The sequence below is a fragment of the Girardinichthys multiradiatus genome, chromosome 10 (genome assembly GCF_021462225.1).
Source record: "Girardinichthys multiradiatus isolate DD_20200921_A chromosome 10, DD_fGirMul_XY1, whole genome shotgun sequence".
In the NCBI taxonomy this organism is placed as follows: Eukaryota; Metazoa; Chordata; class Actinopteri; order Cyprinodontiformes; family Goodeidae; genus Girardinichthys; species Girardinichthys multiradiatus.
The window spans coordinates 13,972,615-13,997,906 of record NC_061803.1 but is presented as its reverse complement, the minus strand read 5'-3'; the positions used below and the strand labels follow the sequence as shown (position 1 = coordinate 13,997,906).

At 40.3% G+C, this 25,292-nt stretch overlaps 1 protein-coding gene across 4 annotated transcripts; it reads right to left on the bottom strand.

Annotated features, from left to right (window-relative positions):
• Nucleotides 1–1,281: 1,281 nt before the first annotated feature.
• Nucleotides 1,282–24,434, bottom strand: c10h10orf90 (chromosome 10 C10orf90 homolog). Of its 4 annotated transcripts, none has more exons than XM_047376428.1 (9): nt 24,308–24,434; nt 23,489–24,208; nt 21,888–21,951; nt 17,767–17,849; nt 10,116–11,418; nt 7,013–7,168; nt 6,591–6,718; nt 5,502–5,679; nt 1,282–1,832 (listed from the first exon to the last, which is right to left on the bottom strand). In XM_047376428.1, exons 2-9 carry the CDS (start codon nt 24,038–24,040, stop codon nt 1,807–1,809), a joined length of 2,490 nt encoding a protein of 829 aa, XP_047232384.1. In that variant the 5' UTR covers nt 24,041–24,208; nt 24,308–24,434; the 3' UTR covers nt 1,282–1,806. The 4 variants fall into 4 exon arrangements, with proteins under 4 accessions (XP_047232384.1, XP_047232385.1, XP_047232387.1 ...); XM_047376429.1 differs by having other exon boundaries at nt 6,591–6,715; XM_047376431.1 differs by having other exon boundaries at nt 6,591–6,709.
• Nucleotides 24,435–25,292: the final 858 nt, after the last annotated feature.

Sequence of the window (25,292 nt, the reverse complement as noted above, 5' to 3'; positions counted from 1 at the left end):
AATGGAGTCTGCTAAAGGCAGGTGGGTTGTTAACGTCCTCAACTGCCTGTGGGTCATTTACACAGTTAATGTTCTGTCAGAATTTTACACGTGTCTTTGTGAGGATTGAAAACGCTGTTGTGTAAAGGTTTAGGCATAATTCAAAGTGATTCTCTGAATCGTTGAATCATTCCTGCACGTTTGTCACAAATGAAGCTGCAGGATGAGATGGGTCACTCTGCCAGCTCACACAACATGGATGTGTTTAACTAATTCATTGTTCTTCAGGTTTCATACACGTTTGGTTCTCAATAGTGTGTTAAACCTGAACAAGAGTTTAAAGACAGTAAAAATGTGTGTGACTCGTTTGATATCTGGAGGTTTAAAGTAAATAGATTTTTCGCTTTTCTAAATTATGTCAGAGTTAAAACACAACTTGATACATAATTAAATACGTAAAAACATAATTAAATGTAAAGCACATCAAAACCATTGTTGACATATTATCTTAATTATTAATCATAATTATCTAGCTTCATGTTTCAGATCATTCTCCTGCTGGAAGGTGAACCTTCACCCTGATCTGAAGTCATTTTCAGTTTCTGTCAGGTTTTTCCAGGATTATCCTGAAAAGCTGAGCCCAGAATCACCAGCCAGAATCGCAGGAGATCCATATATTTAGCTCCATACATTCTTCCATCAGCTCTGAACAGCTTCCCTGACACTGCTGAAGAAAAGCATTCCCACAGAATGATGCTGCCAAGGCCATGTTTCACTGTGGGGAGGGTTCAGTGTGATGTGCAGTGTTAGTTTTGCATAGAGGCATAGTTCAGTTTCGATCTGATCTCATGGGGTAGCTGGTACCTATGGTTGTCCTGTCAACTGATTCTCTCATCTGAGTCATAGATCTCTGCAGCTCTTCCAAAGGTACCATTGACTTCTTGGTTGCTTCTCGGATTATTGCTCTCCTTGTGTAACTTGTTTTATAGCCTGACAATGCTTTAAATTTCTCCACAACTTTATTCATGACCTGTCTGTTGTGTTTCTTGGTATTCATGTTTGTTATGTAATGCTCACCACATCTCTTCGGGAATAAATTATTCACAGATGGATTAATTAGATTACTTCTGAAAGCAATTGGTTTTACTGAATTTTATTTAGAGGTGGCCAGAAGGGGTGGCGTACCAAAACCAAAAGTAATGACAGAATTTCTGGACTTTTACTGAAATGCTGTCATCATATATTGAGTAAAGTAGGATTATCCATTTTGAAAATGACATTTGCTTAAAGAAATACAGCAACTCTATTCAGAAACTCAAATTTAATGCAAACATAACATACATTGCCACAAGATTGCCTGATAGTTTGAGGGCCAACAAATTTAACACGGTGGCCATCACCAAATCTTGCCCCCCCCCAGTATCTTCAATAATGAAAAAAACTGTAATGAAAAGTATGTTTCAATTCAGCAGAAATTTGTATACCAACTAAAAACAAGATTAGTTTGTCCAGATGGTTGAACATGTCCGTTCACTTTTCTTTAACTTACTCACAAACTTGTCCGGTAGGATAACTAATGAGTCAAAGAACCAAGAAAGAACAAAACTGTTTAACCAGAGGAAGGGTTTTTGACAGATGAACCAGAGTAGGATGCTGTACAAGGAGATCTCACTGATATAAGTGAACACATCTTCACATGGATATAAAGCAGCTTTAAAGATAAGGACGTGTCTGTAGACCGGGAAGGCATCAGTCAGCCTGACGGGGAACAGACGGAGCTGTAAGTCGCCTCTTGGATCTGGTCTGCACGTCTCTCTGGGAAATACCTCAGTTTGTGGGTCTGATAAGGTTACCTGGTAGCACATTCACAAAAACACACACATTCACACACAACATTGACTGCATTAACAGTGCTGAAGAAAGGGAGTCAATCACCAGGGATTTTCCTGGTGTCAGAACAGCATTGTCAGAAAACAAGTCAGGATCCTTATAGAAAACACCTTGGTTATTTTAAAATAAGGCATAAAATCCACTTTTCCGGCTTGTTTCTTAAAACATTTTATTAAACACTTTTAATTTTGCAAACAATTGCAGCAACACCATGCAAGAACCCTCAAACACAACTATCCTCAGTCTTTCCCAGCTTGTATTACACCTCTGCTGCAGGTTTCTCTTCTGGCCAGAAGAGGGCAGAAAGGGATATAGAGAAACTATTGTTAACTATGCAGCCTGGAATACTAAGAGCACATTTGGAGGTCACTTTACAGGTCCTTCTCAAAATATTAGCATATTGTGATAAAGTTCATTATTTTCCATAATGTAATGATGAAAATTTAACATTCATATATTTTAGATTCATTGCACACTAACTGAAATATTTCAGGTCTTTTATTGTCTTAATACGGATGATTGTGGCATACAGCTCATGAAAACCCAAAATTCCTATCTCACAAAATTAGCATATTTCATCCGGTCAATAAAAGAAAAGTGTTTTTAATACAAAAAACGTCAACCTTCAAATAATCATGTACAGTTATGCACTCAATACTTGGTCGGGAATCCTTTGGCAGAAATGACTGCTTCAATGCGGCGTGGCATGGAGGCAATCAGCCTGTGGCACTGCTGAGGTCTTATGGAGGCCCAGGATGCTTCGATAGCGGCCTTTAGCTCATCCAGAGTGTTGGGTCTTGAGTCTCTCAACGTTCTCTTCACAATATCCCACAGATTCTCTATGGGGTTCAGGTCAGGAGAGTTGGCAGGCCAGTTGAGCACAGTGATACCATGGTCAGTAAACCATTTACCAGTGGTTTTGGCACTGTGAGCAGGTGCCAGGTCGTGCTGAAAAATGAAATCTTCATCTCCATAAAGCTTTTCAGCAGATGGAAGCATGAAGTGCTCCAAAATCTCCTGATAGCTAGCTGCATTGACCCTGCCCTTGATAAAACACAGTGGACCAACACCAGCAGCTGACACGGCACCCCAGACCATCACTGACTGTGGGTACTTCACACTGGACTTCTGGCATTTTGGCATTTCCTTCTCCCCAGTCTTCCTCCAGACTCTGGCACCTTGATTTCCGAATGACATGCAGAATTTGCTTTCATCCGAAAAAAGTACTTTGGACCACTGAGCAACAGTCCAGTGCTGCTTCTCTGTAGCCCAGGTCAGGCGCTTCTGCTGCTGTTTCTGGTTCAAAAGTGGCTTGACCTGGGGAATGCGGCACCTGTAGCCCATTTCCTGCACACGCCTGTGCACGGTGGCTCTGGATGTTTCTACTCCAGACTCAGTCCACTGCTTCCGCAGGTCCCCCAAGGTCTGGAATCGGCCCTTCTCCACAATCTTCCTCAGGGTCTGGTCACCTCTTCTCGTTGTGCAGCGTTTTCTGCCACACTTTTTCCTTCCCACAGACTTCCCACTGAGGTGCCTTGATACAGCACTCTGGGAACAGCCTATTTGTTCAGAAATTTCTTTCTGTGTCTTACCCTCTTGCTTGAGGGTGTCAATAGTGGCCTTCTGGACAGCAGTCAGGTCGGCAGTCTTACCCATGATTGGGGTTTTGAGTGATGAACCAGGCTGGGAGTTTTAAAGGCCTCAGGAATCTTTTGCAGGTGTTTAGAGTTAACTCGTTGATTCAGATGATTAGGTTCATAGCTCGTTTAGAGACCCTTTTAATGATATGCTAATTTTGTGAGATAAGAATTTTGGGTTTTCATGAGCTGTATGCCAAAATCATCCGTATTAAGACAATAAAAGACCTGAAATATTTCAGTTAGTGTGAAATGAATCTAAAATATATGAATGTTAAATTTTCATCATGACATTATGGAAAATAATGAACTTTATCACAATATGCTAATATTTTGAGAAGGACCAGTATATGGTTGTGTAAACTGCATAAAACATGAATACACTGGAGGTATTTATTTTAGTTCTCACTTTAGTAGAGTTTTGCTTTATTTGGTCACAGAGTTCACGTGATGAATTATAGTGTAAGGTATGTCTGGAGGCTTCTCGTTTTGGATTTGGAACCTTGACTCGCTTGAAAAAAGTTACCAGGTGATATCAAGCATGTCGGAAGCATGGAGGGGGAAAACATCTTAATTCTTAGCAGAGGTCTTTAGATTAGACCTGGATTAGACTAACTTCGTGCAGTATGCCATGTGAAATAAATATTTATCTCAACTACAGCTCCAAAGATGTACTGGTGACTTGGTTGGGTCCAGTTTCTTTCTAGGGTGAAAGGTTTCTTTTTATGGTTCTGGGCTTTAAGTAAGCAATTGAGCTTAAGGGAGTCTAAAGTTAGAAAAATAATCTTCTGCTACACCAGGGTTTCACAGATGGAAGGTCGTTTTACCCACTTCTGTGGGGTAAAGATCTGTGACTCAGTTTTGCACCTTCAAGGTATTTTAAACGTGGAACCATTCCACTGAAAAATATTATTTCGGAATTATTTCAGAAATAAGACATAATAAACATTTAGAATTGAAGCTTAAAATACCTTTTGAACTTTAATAAACTAGTTAATCTTCATAATTCACCTGGTTTTGTGTCATAATATGACATCCTGGGACTTGGTTTGTGTTTTTGTGTTAACTGTGTTTAGGTTTATGTTTTCCTTTATTGTTTATTAGTTCCACCTGTCCCCTCTGCCTCCCTGCCAGCTTGTCACACCTGTTCTTAGTTTCTGTGATTACCTGCCTTTGTTTTCTCCCTGTATATTAGTTGGTCTTTGTTCTTTGTTCCCCGCTGGTTTCTCCATCACTGTTTCTCGTCACTACCCTTGTTGATGTTCAGTTTTGTTACGTTGGAGAACTGAGTACTCATGTAGGTTTTTGGCTCTGAACTCGGTTATGTACCTGCAGTGATTTTTGTGACGCTTTTGGAATAAAACCTCAAGATTAACTCATCATGCGGCTGCCAAGCTCTTTTCTGCACTTTGGTCCGATTCAAACACTTAACGTGATATTTTGTTTCGTAAAAGAATGTCCAAGGCAGCTGCAGATGGCTTACATCTAAGCAGAACAATTAAAAAACAGCCTTGAAGGCCACAAAAATAGAAATTAGATATTATTTAAAAAAAGATGCTTTGTTTTTACCAAACTAAAACTTAATTTTAACAAATGATCCAATCTAACCACCTAGCTAAAGTGGGCAGGAGAGCAAAGAGTCTCTGGGGATAAAAGGTCAAATTCCATACTTTGGTTCATGCTACGTGTTGTTTATTTATTCTTTGAACAATCCTGAGCAGTTTCTGTGTGTTCTGTGTAAATTTTGCTCTCTTCAGCAGAGAACTTAAAAAGCTTTCATGCAATAAATTTACAATTATAGCAATACTTCCCAATATTCTGTATCAAAACAGAATAATATCTCTTTGGGCCTTGGAGAACAGTTATTCTCTCAGCATTTTGTTCCAAATTGGCATAAGGGTGATTAGTAATGTGGCAAACGGCCACTGCAGCTGCACAGGGACAATAGACAGCAGAGTGGTTTAGAGAGGGGATGCTTTACTGCTGGGCCCTTACCATTCACAGAAGTAGACCCCGTGCTGCTGTGGGCCCTAAGCTGTCTGAGCTGATCCCCTCTCCTCTCCAGCTTTCCCGCCGCCAACCGCCTCCTCCTCTCCTGCACCTTGTGGTCCAGTACTCGCACTCTTTCCTGGGAGCGGCTGATGAATTCTGGTCTGGACCTTTCCAGTGCTCGCTGCCAAAGACAGAAACGTATTTCTCTCTCTGACAAACCCGCTAGACTCTCTTTTAAACGTCAGAAGATGCATTGAAGATTTAAATAAATCCATCCTTGAATGTGAATACATGTATTTACTGGGTGAAACAATCCCACATTAAGACTGCAGAATAGGTTGTTCTATAGAGTATTGACTCAGGGTTGCTGAAAACAAAGACACGCTACATTTTTCAGATTTCTTTCATAAAAAAAGGTTAAAAACAAATGAAAGCCATATATGCTTTTCATTTAACTTCATAATCATGCACTACTTTGTGTCGGTATATGAAAATCCCTATTAAAATACATTGAAGTTTGTGCTTGTAACATGACAATTGTCAATTGGTGTAGGGGGCACAAATACAATGTGACACACATGGTCATTTCTCAAAATGGGAAAAACAAGCAAACATTCTATTCAGTTAACGCAGACAGGCATTTCAAGAAAATAGTGACTTGCCTAAACTTGCTTGCTTACATACCCACTGCCAAAGCAATAATTAAAACGTTCTAAACAAATGGAAGTTTGACAAACACGACCTGACAAGGACCCAGGTTTTTTTCCAAACAACCACAGCAGGAGTAGAAGGATGGTAAGGGAGGTGGAACAAAAAATACAAAGCTCATTGTTTAGAGAACAGCTGAAATATTTTCTGTCTGATTTTCTGCTGCAACAAAATATTCATTCACTTTAGTTTTCCAAAGAACCAGCCTGTTTAAAGGAGCTGTAGCTAAACATCTGAAACAAAAGTTCCAAATTAGATATTTAAAGGTTCCACATTACATAAACTTCAGAATAAGAACCAAGTGTTTCAATACCTAACAGAGAATAACATCCACATGCTTTTGTTTTTTTATCCATTAACTCATAAAGTGACCTTTGAACTCACCTGAAGAGAGGTAGCCTTAGATGAACGTTCATGGTCCACAATCAGAGGAATAAATTCAGTGTAAGGCTGCTTATGATGCTGGGCTTCACTTTTCTTGGAATTTATATCTTTTCTCTCATCTGTCACTTCCAAGAAAGACAGAAAAAAAAGAAAATATCAGAGTTTTGTGTTACATTTACACCTTGCTTGGCTTCACATGCCTCAGTGCAGTGCTGGGTTGCTCAACAGCTCCCCAGGCCTGCTGTAACATATTACTCCTTGCTACTCTGGGTAGCAGTGAGGAAAGTCTCCTTGTAACTAAACTGATTCAGTCAAAGAGTGTTGAAGTTGCAACCTTTTCAGCTTAACATTTTCATGAGGTGAGAAATGATATGAATTGAATCCTTCCTGTCTTGTTTAGTGACAATGGCGTGAAATAATACCAGCATTTCCCTGGGGAGAAGCTGTGGAGTCCCTCTCTGATTCGCCACTTGGTGTTTTCTCCTTCTTACTAAGCTGCCTCTGGAGTTTGATGTTCGCTATAATGGCAGCCGCGTTGAGGGCGAGCACTTCCTCTTGAGACTGATGGGAGTCAGGATCTGAAAAACAGGAGGCCTTTGATGTTAGCAAAGAGTGAGTAAAAACAGTGGCGCTAGTTTTTATTGAGCTCAGCACACAACAGGCTGACTTTGACATTATTTTACTTTGAGTATTCATGCGGTGGCTAACTGAATCAAACACAGAATTTAAATAATGCCGCCCCTGGCCTTGTAATTAATTGTCGACACTCTTAATGAATGTGATTAGAGGATAATTAATAATTTCATGCAGAGAAACGAGATAATAAATTAAGAGGCAAGCTTGCACAGCAGAAAACTGCCTGTGCACATTATAATTTTTTTTACTTTAATGTACAGCTTGCTGTTGGTTGTTTTCGCAACTTCAAGCAATCAATTAGTGTTTGCAAAATATATAAAGACTTCACTAATGTTGGACATTGGGCCATAATTAAGACACAAAATAGAAAGACTAAATTTGCTTGATAAACAATTCACTTAAAAGTAGCAGAGAAATTAGAACTATCTAGAACATAGCTTTTAAAACTGTGATTTTACTAATGCCGTTTTTTTTTCCCAACTCCAAAATAAACAGAAAAATAATTTAGTTTTTTAGGCCAAGTTTGTTTGTGAGGTGAATGTGAAGGCTACAGTCAGCAGCTTGTTCTGGAGTATGCATGTTCTGGTTACTGGTGCTTTTTGCAGCAATTATTAGACTCCAGGCGATGATGCTAGAAAGCCTGTGAGTGGGTGGGCCAGAATAGGATTTGGGGCTTGGAGGGAGGTTGAGGGATTTGAGGATGTCTGGGTGGACAGTAGGGGCCTGGAGGCTGGGAGAACCTGCCGGGGCCTGTGTGGTGTCTGTGGTCCTGGCTGGTCTGGCGTATGTCCTACAAAAAGTAAGAATTACCTGCAAATCAGTCTACCATTATAAGCACTCTTGAGAAGGTGTGTTTTAATAGTTGATGTGATAGTGGATACTTATGTGGGGTCTCCGAGTGTTTGCAGAAAAGAGGGTGAGCGTTGTGCTGGAGAAGGATCTGTCTCCACATGTTCTAAGCACAGTTCTGAGTGATACATGTCGGAGGTTGGAATTTGAAGACTGGAGGCAGTGGGATGCAGTGTTGACCTAAGGAAGTTCTTTGAGGCAGTAGCAAGTGGATGGGTGAAAATGCATGCGGCCGAGTAAGGAAGAGTAATTTCTGTAAACGAACAGTTTTTCTAAAAGCTGCTTTAAATATTTCACAATTGCCACCATTAGGCTGTGCTTTACAGTATTTCACTGGCAATCCTGATAAAACAGGCCTCAGAACTGACCCAAATTCACATCAATACCACAGACAGGAATCCCTGGACTTCCTGGGGAGCTACAGGCAAAACCTCTCATATGTCCTCATTTTGGTCTGTAAGATCACTTTTCCCTTCTTCACCAGCCAGCTGACAACCAGCTTATAAAAAATGATCAAGCCATCAATAAAATATGTCTTGGCTTGGCATCAGTAACATCACCACAGAGACACAAAAGGGGGCCATAATGAAGGGCCTCTTTCTTCTGATCCTGCCTGGAAAATGATACAATATCTAAGCTTTTCCACATTTTAGATCTCTGAATTTGTCACCCACTATAGAAATGTCCTTATGTTTATATTGATCATATTCCAATTAATAATTACTAAACTGAACACTGATCTGGATGAAAACAGGAGGTGAACAAAAATTATCCCAATAAATAAATATTATAAAGTGAGACTGGACTTTGCCTGCAAAATTATTCATTTTATTCCCATTTTGTCACACAAACGTTAATGTCTGTTATTGAGATTTTATGTAATTATTGTAAAGTGGAAGGAGAACAATACATGGTTTTCTGTCAGGATGTGAGATTTTGGACTTTGTTTGTGGTTTGGTGTTTTTGTTTTACTAGATGCTCTTGTTTGAAGTTTTTGTATTCTTGTTCATCACTTTGTGTTCTGACAATTCTGGTTTCCTTTTGCCTCCCTATCTGTTCTCCTCTCATCATTAGTTTTCCTCTTTTAGTTGTTAATTACTCAGTTTCTGTTCCCTTTACATTCATTGTCCCTCTTAGCTCTGTTTCTTCTGTTTATCTTTATTCTCCAATTCCTCCTTTAACAGGTTAGCTTTAGTTACTGTTTACTTTTATTCTAGTCATCTTTTCTCCTGTTCTGCTTGGGTCTGTGTTTCTCCTTATTGGTTAATCTGTTTCACCTGCTCCCTCTGCCTCCCAGCCTCCTTGTGTCACCTGTTCCCTGTTCCTGATTACCTGCCCTATTGTTTCTTGTCCACCTTTGTCTGTATTTAAGTTTGCCTTCGTCCTTTGTTCCACACGGTGTCGTTATGTCTCTTTGGATTTTGTTCTTGCTGTGGATCCTGTTAAGTTCTGTATTGAAGATGCCTTGTAATCAGGATTATCCTGTCATCCAGAACCTCGCCTGCATGTAAGTGGACTCACTTTAAATTAAAGGAGTTTTCGACCACCTCTCTGCTTTTCTCCGTGCTTGTCTGCCTTTGGGTCCACCCCAAAAATAGAGTTATGACAGTTTTCAAGTGTTTACAAAGGAAAATCTCAATAGTGTGCCAAGGGCTGTAACAAATTATTCATTCAAATTCATTACAAACTCATTTAAGCATGTAGGAAAATGAAAGAAGATTAAAAAAACAAGGAGGGCTGATGAGCAGGCTTATTTTCACATATGGCACTTGATATTCGTGGCATATACCTGGGACAAGTGTTAGGCACTCTTACTGCAACAAATAAAAGGAGATTTTTATAACAACCTGAGAATCAACAAGACATCAAAGCTAAGGGACTACACAGATGGAGTTTAATAAATTGAAGCTACAAGGCACAAACTGTAAAAAAAAAGGCAGTGTATATTTAGACACAGCAATGCTTTGAAAATATAGATCAAAGACAGATGGAGCCTGTATGTTGACAGGAACACTGTCAAACTGGGACAGAGAAACCTACCCGGAGCCTTGATGAGAGTGAGACTTGGGGAGGCTCTCCGAGTTCCATCCACTGACAGTGGCAGTCTTTCTTTCTCGTCTCTGTTTGGTGTGAGCCTGTCAGTTGCCATGGGCTGACCTGCTTCCTTTGCTGTTTTTCCAGAGCTGATGAAAAGGCGGTTGAAGTCCAAGTAGTTGATAGGGGTATCCCGTGGAAGCCCGGAGCTTTCCAGTTTCCAGTTGGACAGTGGTGCAACACTCTCCTTGCTCTGCTTGGAGTCTCCAGACAAACTGCCATAGCAGCTCAGCGGTCTTTGCGGCCTCTTGAATCTCTGGCCATCAGCCCTTGGAGGGGGCTCTAAGGGAGGGGATGCAATGGCAGGGGGGTCTCTTAGAAAAAGATTCAGTGTAGATCTGTGTAGGGTGTTTTTCTTTATATTAGAAGAGAATGTGTTTGGATCTGTAGCTGTGCCTGGTGAAGAATTCAGATGATAAGCAGGAAATGTTGTGTTTTCTAATTGGTTTTCTTGACTCAGTGTGCTGTTATTCTTATACAATCCTTCAGTGTAGCTATGTCTGTACTCGGGATTCCTGTGCGTTATCTTTCCTGGACTGTAACTCTCCTTTTGCTCTGTCACTTTGATGATTGCGGCCTTTCTTCTGTGAACCACTGTGTCCAAATCATTGCCAGACGGAGGAGTTCCCAGTCGACTTGTGCTTGAGGCAGAGCTTGATATCACTCTCTGCTCTGTCACTTTGACTATAGTAGCTTTTCTTTGCACTCTTACTTGCCTGGAGTTTGGGTCCATGGGCTGGAGGTCTGCTGGGGGAGGAGAAGGAGACTTGTTGGTTCGAGAACCAGGAAAACTGGCCGATCTGCTCACTTTTCTGGAGGAGATGGTGATAGAAGAGAAGCCAGCTTTGTTTTGAGGGATGAGAGTTGTCGCAGTTGAACTCGTCTGTACATGCGAAGATTCCAAGGTGTTTGTCCCATAAAAGACAGTGGCCTTTAAAGGCTGAACGCTGCTTGTTCTTTGTAAAGGAGTGTGGGGCTTCTGTATGTTTGTAGTATTTGCCCCTCGTAGCAAACTACGGTCACCAGATGGATCAGCAGAAGCTGTGAGATGCTTCACATGCACTGTGCTTGTTGTTGTCAACAGATATGGCTTCTCGTTGGGTTCTAAGTCAGTCTGTTTTCCGAGCTCATTGGAGTTATTGCTTCCAGGGGGACCTGATGTCCTTTTGGGCTTCCAGCCTGTCCTCAGAGCGTGCCAGCCAACAGATCGTTTTAGCTCCTTAGCAGCAGAGTTCAGTTTGTCAGGCCCCTAAGGATAAAATAAGGTTACAGTTTCTTGAAAAAGTATTCACATACTTTAAACTTCTTCCTATTTTATCACATCACAATCACAAACTAAAATGCATTTATTGGAATTTTATGTGACAAGCCAATACAAAATAGTGCATCATTATGATGCGGAGGGAAAAAAATGCATGTGTTTCCTAATCTTTTTACAAATAAGAAAAGAAATAAGAAATAAGAAATATAAAATGTTTGCAGTGCATTTATGTTCACCCTCTTAAAGGCACTACTTTGTAGAATGTGTGCTACTCTGATTAAGGCTCTCTTTGCTTTGTCTATCGGTTTTGGAGGATGCCCATGCCTTGGTAGGTTTGCTGTTGTGCTATACTCTTTCCATTTCCGATGATGGGTTGAACAGTGCTCCGGGAAATGTTCAAAGTTTTGGGTATTGTTTCATAACCTAACTCTGCTTTAATTTTTCCACAACTTTCTCCCTGTCTTGTTTGCTGTGTTCCACTGTTTAATGATGATGTTTATTCACTGAATTCTCTAACAAAGCTCGAAAGTCTTCAAAGAGGAGCTAGATTTCTAAATTGATATTAAATTATACACAGATGGACTCTGTTCATGAATTAAGTGATTTCTGAAGACAACTGGTTTCACTTAGTTCATTTCGGGATGCCGGATCGCATGGGGGGGTGAATGCATATGCATGCCACACTTTTCACGTTTAAAAAAAAAATAAAAAAATTTAAGTTTGGTATCATGCCTTCTGGTGGTCTGTCCCACAATAGAAGTTTGGAGTTTAAACGTGACAAAAGATGAAGAATTTGAAGGATAAAAATAGTTGAGCATATCACTGCAGCACACTACACTGTCATACCATGCAACAGGTTTTGTCATCAATCAACACAGTAAAACAGATTCAGTTTGGCACTTTAATCTAAAGAGGCAAATACAAATTTAGTATGAGATTAAATACTGAATACTTGACATGTCTTTAGCTGACCATTTCAACTGCAGGTCAGCTGTTTCGTTTGTGCTGGTGTCAGGTGACCCACCACATGCTTGACACCGGGCCACCCCAGCAGCAATGGAAGGAGCTGCAGCCAAAGGCAGCGCACAGCGTGACTTATCCCTCACTGGATAACAATGAGAGTATTTCCCCAACAGAAACTGAGCGACAAAAAAGAAAGATTCCTGTCTCTGGACATCATTACTCTGATGGTGTATATGGAGCTAAAAGAGACACTCATATGTCCTTGTTAAAAAAAAAAAAAAAAAAGTAGATTTCTGATGTGACGGTATGGATGTCTTACTTCACCAATTAACATTCTTAACACAGTATATTGAGTTAAGATATTCATCACTCAAAAGAGGCTACATTTTCTGTGCTGCTTATTTTTAGGAAACTTTGGAACGTGGAGCGTTGCTGGAAGAACTCGTTAAATTTTACAGTCTGTACCTGCAGCACTGCAGGGCCACCAAATGGGTTAAGGTTTGAGGTGGAGGACTTATGAAAATATTTATGATGGCAGTCATTGAGGAAGCAGCGGAGGTGTGAGGTCAGGTTAGAGGAGAAAACTCTTTATTACATTACATCAAGCAGGTTGGAATCTCAGGAGAAAATGCAGAAGCGTCTCATATTTTGCGGTGTGCAAATTAAATTTCTGACCCACAGCTACTCTGAATGTTGACTTTTTACCTCTAAAGCAGCAGTAGTTGTTCTTCTGCTGAGCCATTTACGAGACTTACTGACTACAGGCAGGGAGTTACACCCTGCACACAGATTAGATGTTCCCAAACACTGTTTTACCTAACACACATCCAGATGGAGCACAGCCTTTGTTTGTACAGGCTTCACTGGACGTACAGTGGTGAGAAGCTCTTAGAAGAAGTTGTCACAGTTCTATGATATACAGTTCTGGTCAGAAGTTACATATATTCACCACTGATTATTTCTATTTCTGCCTAATTTGGACTATGAGTGAAACCATTAGTCATTTTTTTTAAAAGTGCATTTAATTTTTTCTAATTTATATTTAATATTTTATGTTCTGTACATTTTTATTATTTCTATATTTTGTTTATTTAAGGAGATTTCATAACACTTGTCAAGGGACTATAGAGGATTTGTGGCCTTTTGGCTAACTCTTTACACTTTTACAGTTACATTTATAAATGTAAACTTTGAAACCTATACATTTAGCACATTTTATCCTGTGAGTACTCTGTGACATGATGGCTTTTCTTCTCAAATGTATTGTAACTGTGGCATTGCCATAAGACAGTGCGGTTACAGGTTGATGACTTGCTGGCCCAGATGTGCAGATACACACCCGGTGGACATCCCTCTAAAATCTGATTGGACTGTCTCTAGCTCCTCCAATAACAGAAGAGGATCACCTTTTTAAACTCGGTTTACCTGTCAATTAGGGCAGCTGTGATTTAATCTGAGCAGCTTGTCTCTTATCTGAATGTCTTGTGAAAATGTTTGACCTTGGCTTGTTCGTTTAAATGTTTAACGCAAAATAGGTGTTATTGCGATGTGGAGGAGGAGGGGCTCTACTCCGAGCCCCTCCCGGATGGCCGAGCTCCTCACCCTATCTCTAAGGGAGTGCCCGGCCACCCTACGGAGGAAGCTCATTTCAGCCGCTTGTATCCGGGATCTCATTCTTTTGGTCATGACCCAAAGTTCATGGCCATAGGTGAGGGTAGGAACGTAGACCGACCGGTAAATCGAGAGCTTCGCTTTTCGGTTCAGCTCTCTCTCCACCACAATGGACCGGCACAGTGCCCCCATTACTGCGGCAGCCGCACCAATCCGTCTGTCGATCTCCCGCTCCATTTTTTCTCCCACTCGTGAACAAGACCCCAAGATACTTAAACTCCTCCACTTGGGGCAGGAACTCCCCTCCAACCTGAAGAGGACAAGCCACCCTTTTCCCTTTCACCTCCGTAGGGTGGCCGGGCACTCCCTTAGAGATAGGGTGAGGAGCTAGGCCATCCGGGAGGGGCTTGGAGTAGAGCCGCTGCTCCTCCACATCGAGAGGAGCCAGTTGAGGTGGCTCGGGCATCTATACCGGATGCCTCCTGGATGCCTTCCTCGGGAGGTGTTCCAGGCACATCCCACCGGGAGGAAGCCCAGGGGACAGCCCAGGACACGCTGGAGGGACTTTGTCTGTCAGCTGGCCTGGGAACGCCTTGGGATCCACCCGGAGGAGCTGGAGGAGGTGTCTGGGGAGAGGGACGTCTGGGCACCTCTGCTGAGTCTGCTGCCCCCGCGACCCGGTCCCGGATAAGAGGAAGACGACGAGACGAGCTCCTTGGATGCCTGCTCCAGCTTTTGGAATGTCCCTCTCTTGATCAGCTGGAGCTTTGCAATAGAGAGGATTTGGCTGATATTGCAACTCATTTCTCCATTTCATGCCCAAAGCAGCTTCTTAAAAAGGAGTTAAAGAACCTTATTGTGGAAATATTGGTAGAAACTGAGACACACTTCCTCGGGCTGGTTCCCTCTCTGCTGCTAGTAGTTCAGCTGGGTCAAAAGTGGATGCTTGGATTAAGGTCTGACTTGCTAGACTACAACTTCAGGCCCAAGAAAAAGCACAGCTTAGGCAGAGCTTGAATCTCAGGCTAGAGCTAATGTTTCTGCTATCCCAGCAAACTCCACCAGTGGTTTTGTTTTTTTTTGCTCTGCTTCCTCCCAAACCAGACCGTTTCATATCACAAAATATGTTGTTTGGTGCCTGAATTCCGAGAAACGGAGGTAGAAAGCGAATTTCCAACTTTTGAGCGAATAACACAAGTGTTGCAGTGGCCTGGTCCCTCTTGCTACAGTGTAAACTCCATGGTAAAGCTCAAGAGGTTGTTGCAGCTCTCCCTCTAGATGACACCCTAGATTATGAAAAAGTTAAAGCTGCCTCTTTGAAAGCCTATGAATATGTCCCAGAGGCTTATCGACAAATGTTGGTCTTTTAAGAAAAACCCCAGTCAGACCTTTGCAGAGTTTGCCAGATAGAATGGGACATTTTTTTACATACGGTGTTCTTCATGTAAAGTCACGAACCTAAGGGCTTATTAAGAGTAAGCAAAATATTGTAATAACTGAAGCTGACACCACACTTGATCCTAACATTAACCTTTTATTGTAAGTTGGGTAAGGTTCACCCACAGGAAGGCTAGCAGATCAGCGTCCAGTGTGTATTTTGCGCAACAGCCGGCGATCTCAGTCAGTTTTTTTTATCTGACATTTTTCCACAGTTGTTGTGTGGCTACAGTGTTATTCTTCAGGGTGTTGAAATGGGGAACATTTGTGTTTTCGTGCAGCCCCCAATCGCAATTCAGAACTGGTACAATTTTGCCCCATCACCACAGAAAGTGGATGCAAATGGAAACATCTTTCCTTCTACTTTTTTTATAGTTGGTGCGCTGAGAACCAATAGTCTCCATCTATGGGACACCTGCTCCAGTGTCATGTCACATGACGCAGCCTTTAAGTTCAAAAAACTTTTAGGAACAACACAAACTATTTGTCTATAATTTTTGGCTTTTTTTTTCATTGTAAATAGGATCACAAACATCCAGGTTACTATTATTCAAAAGCAGATGTGGGCATATTTGTACAGCAAGCATTTTTCACTATCAAGCCATATCCTAAATAGACAATTTTTTTCTAGACTTAACAAATTAGAAAACAACCACTCTGTCAAACAATTTGGTAGTATTTGTCTTTCTTTTTCCTTTTTATGTTTTTGATCTCCAGTTATTTACAGATATTCTGCAAAAGTCTGAATACTTTTTGTTTCATCAAAATATTAAGTTCCCTGTTAAGCTGGTAAAAAGGATAAATAAATCACATGAAAATAAGTTTTGCAATTTTACATAAACAATTCAAATTTTGTTGTTGCCCAGTTATAGTTGTAATTTGGTGATTTTGGCTGGCATAGTAAAGATTTTACACACCATTTCTTTAAAGGGGACATATCATGCTTTTAAATCCTTCCTTTTCACTCTTAAATCATTCAGTTGTGGTCTACATAAAGTGAAACTGTAATGCATCGGTGTAATTCCTTGTTATTGTAGCTCCACAGGCCCCTCTTTTACCCCTCTTCTGAGAGGTGTCTGATAGCAACTTGTTTTGGTATGGTCTCTTTAAATGCTATTGAGGCACTTCACACCCTGCCCCCCTCAACGTCAAGGTGCGCTCCACTTGAACCCGTTTGGCCATTTTTGTAGTTTGATAACAGTTAACCAGCGCCTCAGAAAAAAGACAAAAATGGTCAAAACAATTCAAAACTGTTTATGTAATAATACTATTCAAAACACGCGGTATGGTTCTGAACTCAAGGAGCTAAAAGAAGCACACAGGACTAGCATTAGCAGAAGGCACGATGCTGCTATCAAAACAATGGCCAGGACATCATAGTTAACATTTTATGGTTATTTGCAGCTTACTGCTTTGCTGTATCCGTCATTTCCATAGACAGATGGAACTGACCCCTTAATCAGATGAAGTCTTTCAGCAAATCCTTCTTAATACTGGCGGAGGCTTGTCCTTGAAGTGGGAGAAACAGGAATTTTCCCATTGATGTGGAAACATTTCCATGAAAAATAAGATTTAACCAGACACTTCAAAAAGGTTCTGATGCTAGAGGACAGTGTAATGAATTGTGTGGGTTAATACACCCAACAACCGCACCAAACCTTTCCTCTTTCAGCGTAGGCATATTTGAGCTTGGACTACAAAATCGCAGTGAGAAATAAATATGACGGATACGCAAAATTGATCAGCCGGAAATCCATGACCTTATTTAGTTGTTCTGCAGCAAATACTGTGATGTAACAGTTGGAAACATGTAACAAATGATAGAAAAAACTGAATAGATGGAAAAATACGACCCAAACAGAATATTAAGATATCTAAGCAGCATCTGGAGAAACTGAATTAAACATTTCTGCACTCTTACAGTCTCCAAGTACACAACAAAAATGTATTTGGAGGCCAAAAAAGTGGATTTTGCATGATATGTCCCCTTTAAGGTGCAGCTTGTAAAATAAATTATTTTAAGTTCATAACTACTGATTTAAGGAAGGTCAAAGAATAGGTCAGTCTTGGAAAAGAAATAACTATTGGTTAAGGGAAACCTAAGCTGTTTGAGTGTCTTAGCAAACCAGCATGGAATCAATCCATGTTTGAAAAAAAAATACTGATCTAAGTATCAAAGAACAAAACAGCCATAACCTTAAGATTAGAACCACTGTCTAACTCCCCAACACTTAAATGTCCTCTGATAATTACTGACCATATTACAGATCTGTTTATATCTTTATAAAGCCTAGTTGACAGTTTTATAAAGCAGTTATAGATTACCTTAACAGCTGAGTCTTGATCCAGTGTCCTCTGCGTCTTCACACCTGGTGCACTGGGACTGGTGAGACTTCTCTCCGCCTCTGCTGTATCAAGGCAAAACAAATGCCTTACTTGCAAGACAGGATGTCTTTTTCTCCTCAACATGTACAAATGCACACACACACACCTTTCAGCAATCCTCTGATGACTATAAGGAAATGTTGACACTGTCAATAAGTCACATTGGCTAAAAAAAAAAAGTGTGGCAACACCCTGGAGTCCCTCTCCTGCCTCCGAAGGGGGATGACTGGATTGGTGTAAGTGATACCCAAACCCCTTGCTTTCTAGCTTGCCTGGCTGTGTTTCCACCTGCTCCCGTTACCATAGTGACAGGTCTTCACTTTGGGACAACCCTTGGTTATCCACGGTTAATCTGTGGTGTTTTCCATTTTGAGAGAGGAAATGAGAGATGAGCTGAAATTTGCAGCACTTTGCTGCAGCTGGAGAATAAATGATCCAGGCTTTTCTATTTATCCATGTATTTCCATTACTTTTAAAAAGCCGCCCTTCTCTAATCCATTCATTATTCCCTCTCTCTCGTTCACTCACAGAAAACAAATTACCAATTTTTTCTAAATCATTATCAGACATTAATATCCTAAGAGACCATAAAGACTCAAGGCCATATGGCAAATACTCACTATAACCTGCTAAAATCCCTATAGGCACCCTTTTTTGGCCATCATGAAAATATAAACATAAACACTTTTTATGCAAGCACAATATGATTAATTCCTCATTAGTATTAAATCATTTCTTGTTTGCTAAATGTAACTTTTATGGAGAGAGAGAGAGCACTCAATCTAACTACAGCCATTCAACAAAGTAAAGACAAAAACAAATAAAAAATTAAATGAGAGATTTGCAAGACTCAAAAAAGTAGGTAGTGGTCTTTATAACAATGTTTAATTATTTTGTACATATTTTATTTTCAGCTATATATTTTAAAGTGTCCCAATGACTGGTTAAACAAACAAAGAACACTCATAAAACCACCTCCTGCCCACTGTTAGGTTGGATAAAGGAATTGAGATGCGGTGGGCCTTTCTTGCTGTCCACTATCCTGGAAACCATGTGAGGCACGGCAACATTGTAAATAATCTGGCTGACACACCCAGAAAATAAAATAGATCATCATTGGGTCCTTTAGGAGGATAATCAGCAAATCAACACAGAAATGCTTCAGACAAAAAGATCAACCTTCTTTCATAGCCATCCCAGTCCCCAGACCAAAATCCTATAGAAAACCCTGTGAACTGCCTCTCATCTAGCTCTGCTCAGGCCTGGTAATACATCATTTATTTAGGTGTGTTGTGACAGGGATACATCTGAGATTAGGACAGTGGCTCTCAAGGACTGGAGATACCTCATCTAAAGAAGATAATTAGTCAAAGACCTCTTACTCTGTTGTTCCAAACCAGCGCTGGTCAATCAGCAAGAGGGGGTTTTACAAAATATTAACAACCAACGTGCTCACAAGTGTAGGAATAGGCTTTATTAAGGTTTATTTACAAACTCAGAAGACAAAGCAAAGTTGAACCTCCAAGCAGTAATTCAGGAGTTTATCTAAAGAAGAGGTGAGCACCACAGCGTTGGTGCGGTCCGTGAGGTTCAAGAGATTTCCAGGCATGAGAGATGCTGTTAAGGGTAGTGTTGTGTTCTCCTGTGGTGAGGCTTTGACTTATTTGTCAAGGTAATCCAAGAAGATTGTTTATCAGGGTGCCTGTTGAGGCTTGTGTCAATGTTGTTTGTAAACTCACCACTGACACAACCTGTCACAAGTTTGGGACCTGGCCCCTTGACCTTCGGCACATGTCTTACACTTTCTCTCTCCACCCCATTTTCTGTTGGTCAACTTACAAAATAAAGGCCACTAGTGCCACAAAATAATAAAAGAAAAGCTTTTCAAAACAAAGCCATGACGTTGTAATAATTACTTTGCCTGCTTTACATTTATTGTCCACTTGATGTCACAGTAGAGTAAATGAAGCACCATGAAGTGTTGGTTCAGGAGTGAACCAATTAGATTAAAGGCTTCAGTGTTTTGTGAAGCTTGTAGGGGAGGCAAACAAGTGAACAGAAGATAGGTACACTTTACCAGGAAGAGAGGCATCAAAGCATTGGAGAGCTCTTAAAGGGCGAAAATTCATATTGCTTACCCCTATCAGGCAAAGACCCGATCCCCTGTTGCTCTTTTTAAAAACAATTATTGCTTCAATGATGATGAAGGATTGCAGATGCCACATTCACAGGAACCAGCAACAGGGGAGGTGGAGATGACAAAATATTTCTTAAAATTAAAACTCTTTTCCCCCACAGAACAAATACGGATACTGAAGGAGTGATTCGTCAATGTTTTACAATGTGAGATTATATGACGGCAATAAATATGGAGGGTGCTTTAACTTTGATGCATATCTGTGTAACAAGTAGTGCTTCTTGGGGGTCTCCCTCACTGTGTTGAACCCATTTGTCCTTCTGAACTTGCACAGCATTAAAGGTTTTCACTCTTAGAGAAATAATACAATAATATTCATGTCATATTTATTATTTGTTATTGGTAGTTAGTATGACTGATCTAAAATGATCACTGGATTTACCAAAGATGCAAAACGAAACACTGAATAAAAGCCATCATCCTTAGTCTGAAAAGTGCATACTTATTTAATCTGCATATTTATCTACATTATTTATCAGTTTCTGACCTATTTGGACATATCTTTGTCATTTCACTTCAGTCTGTAAATGCAGGTTTTAATAGGAAATGTATATGTTGTGGTACAGGTTTATGCGTGTTATGACTACAGCACTGTCTAATGCTGCTCCTTGGTGCCATATAGATAGATTGGTTTGATTTTTGCAGGCTTTCTGAGCCTTGCCAGGATAATCTATGTATAAACAAGGACGGGGTTGAAAGATCAAGCTTCAGATCAAACTCGGTGAGTGCAGCGCTGCTGTGTTCAAAGATGAACAAGGCTCCTTCTCCAATCAGTCTGCATCTCCACTTATCTTCCTGACTTCTGTCTCAATCCCAATCCTACCTCTTTTTTTGTTATGTCTTTAGGCCTATTGAGGTCCCATTTACTTAGCCTACAATGCTGTCTAAGTACTTTAGTACAAGAGTCAGAACCGGTTGCACATTATTTTTGTGTTGTTTTAGACAGTGATGTTTAATGACATGGACACCAATGCTTAGGAGAGCTTATGTAAAGCAAGTAAGCTGTTTGCCTGTCATGAAAGTCATGCGGTTTTCTTAGAATAAGCTTGAAATAGGACCTAATTAATGTCTGGAGGAGACAAGAGAAATGCAAGATAATACATTTAATTTAAAAAAAGACCAAAAATCCGGACACCCAAACCCAAGAAACAGGCTGTAGGCAAGAGACACATGGAGCAAGGAGAAGGAATATGTAGTACACTGTGAAGGTGAGTGTGGAAAAGGTAAGGTGGTTGACACTGTGAGGAGAGCAGGAAACGGAGGCTCATAAATAAATAAATGGAATGAAATGTTATGTAAAAGCATTACAAATATGACAAACCAGGGAAAACAGCATAAAAACTGAAGTCAAACTTTCCCATATGTAGCTGTTAGGACCCATCTGCAACATAACATTTCATACCCGCTGTGACAAGTAACTGATAAAAGTAATGACTTGAAGATTTTATATTTTATTTTCTTCTAATGCTAGGTTTGAATTGTCTTGCTTTAATCTGTCCGTTTTTATCTAAATCAGCCACGAGATGTTAATACCAGATGCGAACCTGGCATTGGCATACTCCCTCTCACTGTTAATTGATTAGGTTTTTATGTTAATTGTGTTGGAAGACATGATACCAAAATATGAATTGGACACTGTTGCATATGCAATTTTGATTACCAGATGAGCCAGTGCTGCAACAAATTTTTCAGGCATGTCACAAAAATTTGGCCACATCCGATAGGCAGATTTAGTATGATGATGATGATGATGATTATTAGAGCTGCTGATAAAATTTGCTGATTTTTAGTTTTGGTTGATTGGCTGGCGCCTCCCTTGTAAAAACCCACAGTCCTGCAATGAAACGGCTAAATTCATACATACCTTTATAACAATCTGTGTCATCATTCTTCTGAACTGCTGGAGTGATGGGCTGTTTCAGTTTCACCTACAGGCATAAAAAAGAAAAAGAATGTGTTTGTGTTGAATTAATATCACAATAAAAATGGTCTCCTCTGATAGATTTAAAGGTTTAAAAGGAAGACTTTTGTACAACTATCGATTATGACTTTATGTTACATTTTCTGGATGACTGAGCAGTCGGAAGAAAAGGGATTTGCTTTACACATCAGTTCAATCAAACCTCCTGCATAGCACTGCAAATTATTGATTGTGGAGACATACTATAAGTTAACTGGGTAATGCTATGCTCTCATTGACTCAACTTTGTACATTTACTCGCATCCTCTCAGGGAGCAAAGATCAATCTTTGCCTTTTCAGTACCAAATTAGTCGTAAAGCTTTTGAGAAAGCGTTGCAATCCTGCAGAGTCGGCAGTTTTCAAAGGATGCCTGAGCTCTGCCATCTTCCTGGGTAACTGAGACTCTGTACATTACAAATGTCAATTTCTGGCACTACTGTGCTTTGCCTGGCCCAGGGCACCATCACAACACGACACTTACTTTCAGACCTCAAAGCTTACACTACCTCACAAACATGACAGAATCACAACAACACAACCTAAGGGGATATCTTGTTACATACATGGATTAAATAAGTTCCAAATCTTAACAAAAGGCTTATCCTAAAGGCACAAAGGCTGTTTGACAAAGTCTCTGATGATGCTATTCTAAGTTTTCCAAATTAATAGTTAGCCAAACTAACTGAGCACGGAAAATCACATGATGCAAATGAAACAGATTTAATAATATCCACAATTAAAAACATAACCTTTTGCAAATATGTCACAATGTGATCAAAACCTTTGTACAAGGCCTTTATCATGACATTAAGCTTAGCTAAAATATTGATATATTCCAAAAAGGATGTTCCTGAAATTGTTAAATGCAAGGTCTATGACCATAAAGTTGTTACGATAAACTTTTTAATTGGATGCATGTCGAATAATCTTATTAAGAACTCAATATTACTGAGCACAACCTGCTTCCTGCTGGTCATATACATTATCTTGTGTTTTGGAACTGTCTCATTTTGTATTTATTACATTTGCAAAATAATCATATCGGTCCAAACTTTTGTCACCTTCTCACCAAGCTCACTGTTGATGTTTTTCGACAATATTATAGCCTTATGGAGATCCAGTACTTATTCCCCTGATGTCCTTTGACAGTTTTTTTTTGTCTTTTTCACAGTGATAAAGTTGGGTATGGAAGAAAATGAGTTGTGACATGCATAACACATAATAAACTGAGATCAGGAGTACAAAAAAATTGTGTAATTGATTTATTTATTGTTGTCTGTCCCATACAGGCAAATATTCTATCAAATGAAGTTGTACCTTTTACGTGATGTGTTGTTTGTTTTGTTTTTCTTAGTTGATATTTTTTTGATTCACCAGTAAAATTAATCTAACATAAGAATTAAAAACTTTAAAGCTAAATTAATTCTCTGAATGTTAGGACAACTTAGAAAGTGTGGTATGAATGATTTAATCAACTGTTAGTAACAGGTTTTATGTGTCTTACTTGGCCAGACGATGTGTTCAAGTGTTGTTTTTGGCTGCAAGCGTTCCCCACCAACATTGCTCTTCTCTGGATTGGCAGCCAACCAATTTTGACTGGAGCAAGACAACTGAGCTGAGCTTGCTCCTTTGAAGGGGACTGCATGATATGAGCTTTCTCCCAGGCTCTCCTGTGCTCTGGAGAGGGAAACCACATAGTTTGGAGGGACTCCTGACTGCTGGGTGAGCTCCCACATGAAGATGAGGCTGTGCTGGAGGAAAAGTCCGTCTGCCTCCAGGCTCGTCCTGGTGTTTGTCCCTCGGATGCAGTCCGATTGTCAAATGATGGATTATGAATTGGGGATCTAACTTTGCTTGGCATTGTCCTCAGATACTCCAGCCAGATATCCAGCTGGCCTCCTTCAATGGCACTCTGTGGCCGAGGCGCACAGGAGAAGTCAGAGCTTCGAGGCAAAGTCTCTTCTTGTGACACGAAGCTCCCCAAGGAGGACTCGTCTCCTGATCTCCTCCAGTCCCTAGCCCCCCTTGGGTGGGCAGCTGGCCTGCGGAGAGTCATCTCTCGGGATCTCAAGTAACCACTTGCAGGTCTTGAATTTCACCCAGCTAATGAAGGCCATTTACATTGAAGGCATTCATGAGCTTAAGATCAAATATTTGGACATCTTACCGGGAAGCACACAAAAAATCCTCTGCAATAATTATAGAGGTCATCTTTCTTGTTGATCTGTTGTGACAAGACAGTAGTATCAGACAATTCAGGAGAAAAATGTATGAATATGCAGAACAATTCCTGCTTTCATAAGATCACGTTGCTAATACTCACCAACTACTGACAAAAAAAAATGTTTACTTGATCGCAACTCTTCTCTGTCCAAAGCTCTTGGCAAGTAAGCACTGTCTGTCTTGGTGTAAAGTAGGTGCTGGTGGGTACTGTCTCCAGTCAGGCATGTAGCAATGTAAGGGATGCTTTGGCAAACAAAAGAGTTACTGAGGACAACAGCTGAACAGCCAATAAAGCGGGGAAAAGAGACGGAGACTGAGGGATGGGCTTGCTGGAGGAGAAAGAAAACACTTGTTGATTCATTGCATGCTAGAAGATTTTCACCTAAATGAGGACAACCATTAAAGTTCAGGTTAGAATACAATTTTTTAATGAAAATCATAAAGAACACAGAACTCTTGTGAGGGGTTCTCACAAACCAACGTTTATCCTTAATTAGCAGATTATCATGTTATTCCATGACTTGTTTTTTGCATCACACATCATCTTTGATGAATTCCCCTCGTCTTTCTTCCCCCCTCTGTCTGTGATCTCGTGGTTGGTGTCTGATGATAGGCGTAGCCACCCTCAAGCCTCCATGTGAGCTGTGTGACTCCAGGGAAGCTATCTTGAAATGGGACAGTGTCTTCTTGGATAAGCAGCTGTGACCCACATGATGTCCCACAGCATGTAGACACAGAAGAACGTAGTCTAGGCAATGTTTTTGTTTATTTAATTCCATCAGAACAAAAACCTGCAAAGGGACTTCAGAAAGGGAATTTATTGGTAATATGCTACAAACAACGTCAGAAAAATTGCCAGAATTTTTCTTAGAGCTTTTGAAAGGGATTCAGTTCAATTCAATTTAGTTTTATTTATATAGCGCCAATTCACAACACATGTTGTCTCAAGGCACTTCACAACAGTCAGGTACATACATTCCAATTAATCCTAACCATTGAACAGTGCAGTCGGAGTTAGCTTTTTATTCAAATTGGATAAAAAGTTTTTCTATCTAAGGAAACCCAGCACATTGCATCCAGTCAGT

Bases quoted from the DNA above. Each gene is read 5' to 3' on its own strand.
- c10h10orf90 (XM_047376428.1), bottom strand. From the start codon at position 24,040: ATGACTCTCCGCAGGCCAGCTGCCCACCCAAGGGGGGCTAGGGACTGG. The intron at 11,419-17,766 runs GTAATCTATAAC...TTTTATCCTTAG, and splicing joins ATCAAGACTCAGCTGTTAAG to GGGCCTGACAAACTGAACTC. The intron at 7,169-10,115 runs GTAGGTTTCTCT...CCTGTTTTTCAG, and splicing joins CACTCTCATCAAGGCTCCGG to ATCCTGACTCCCATCAGTCT.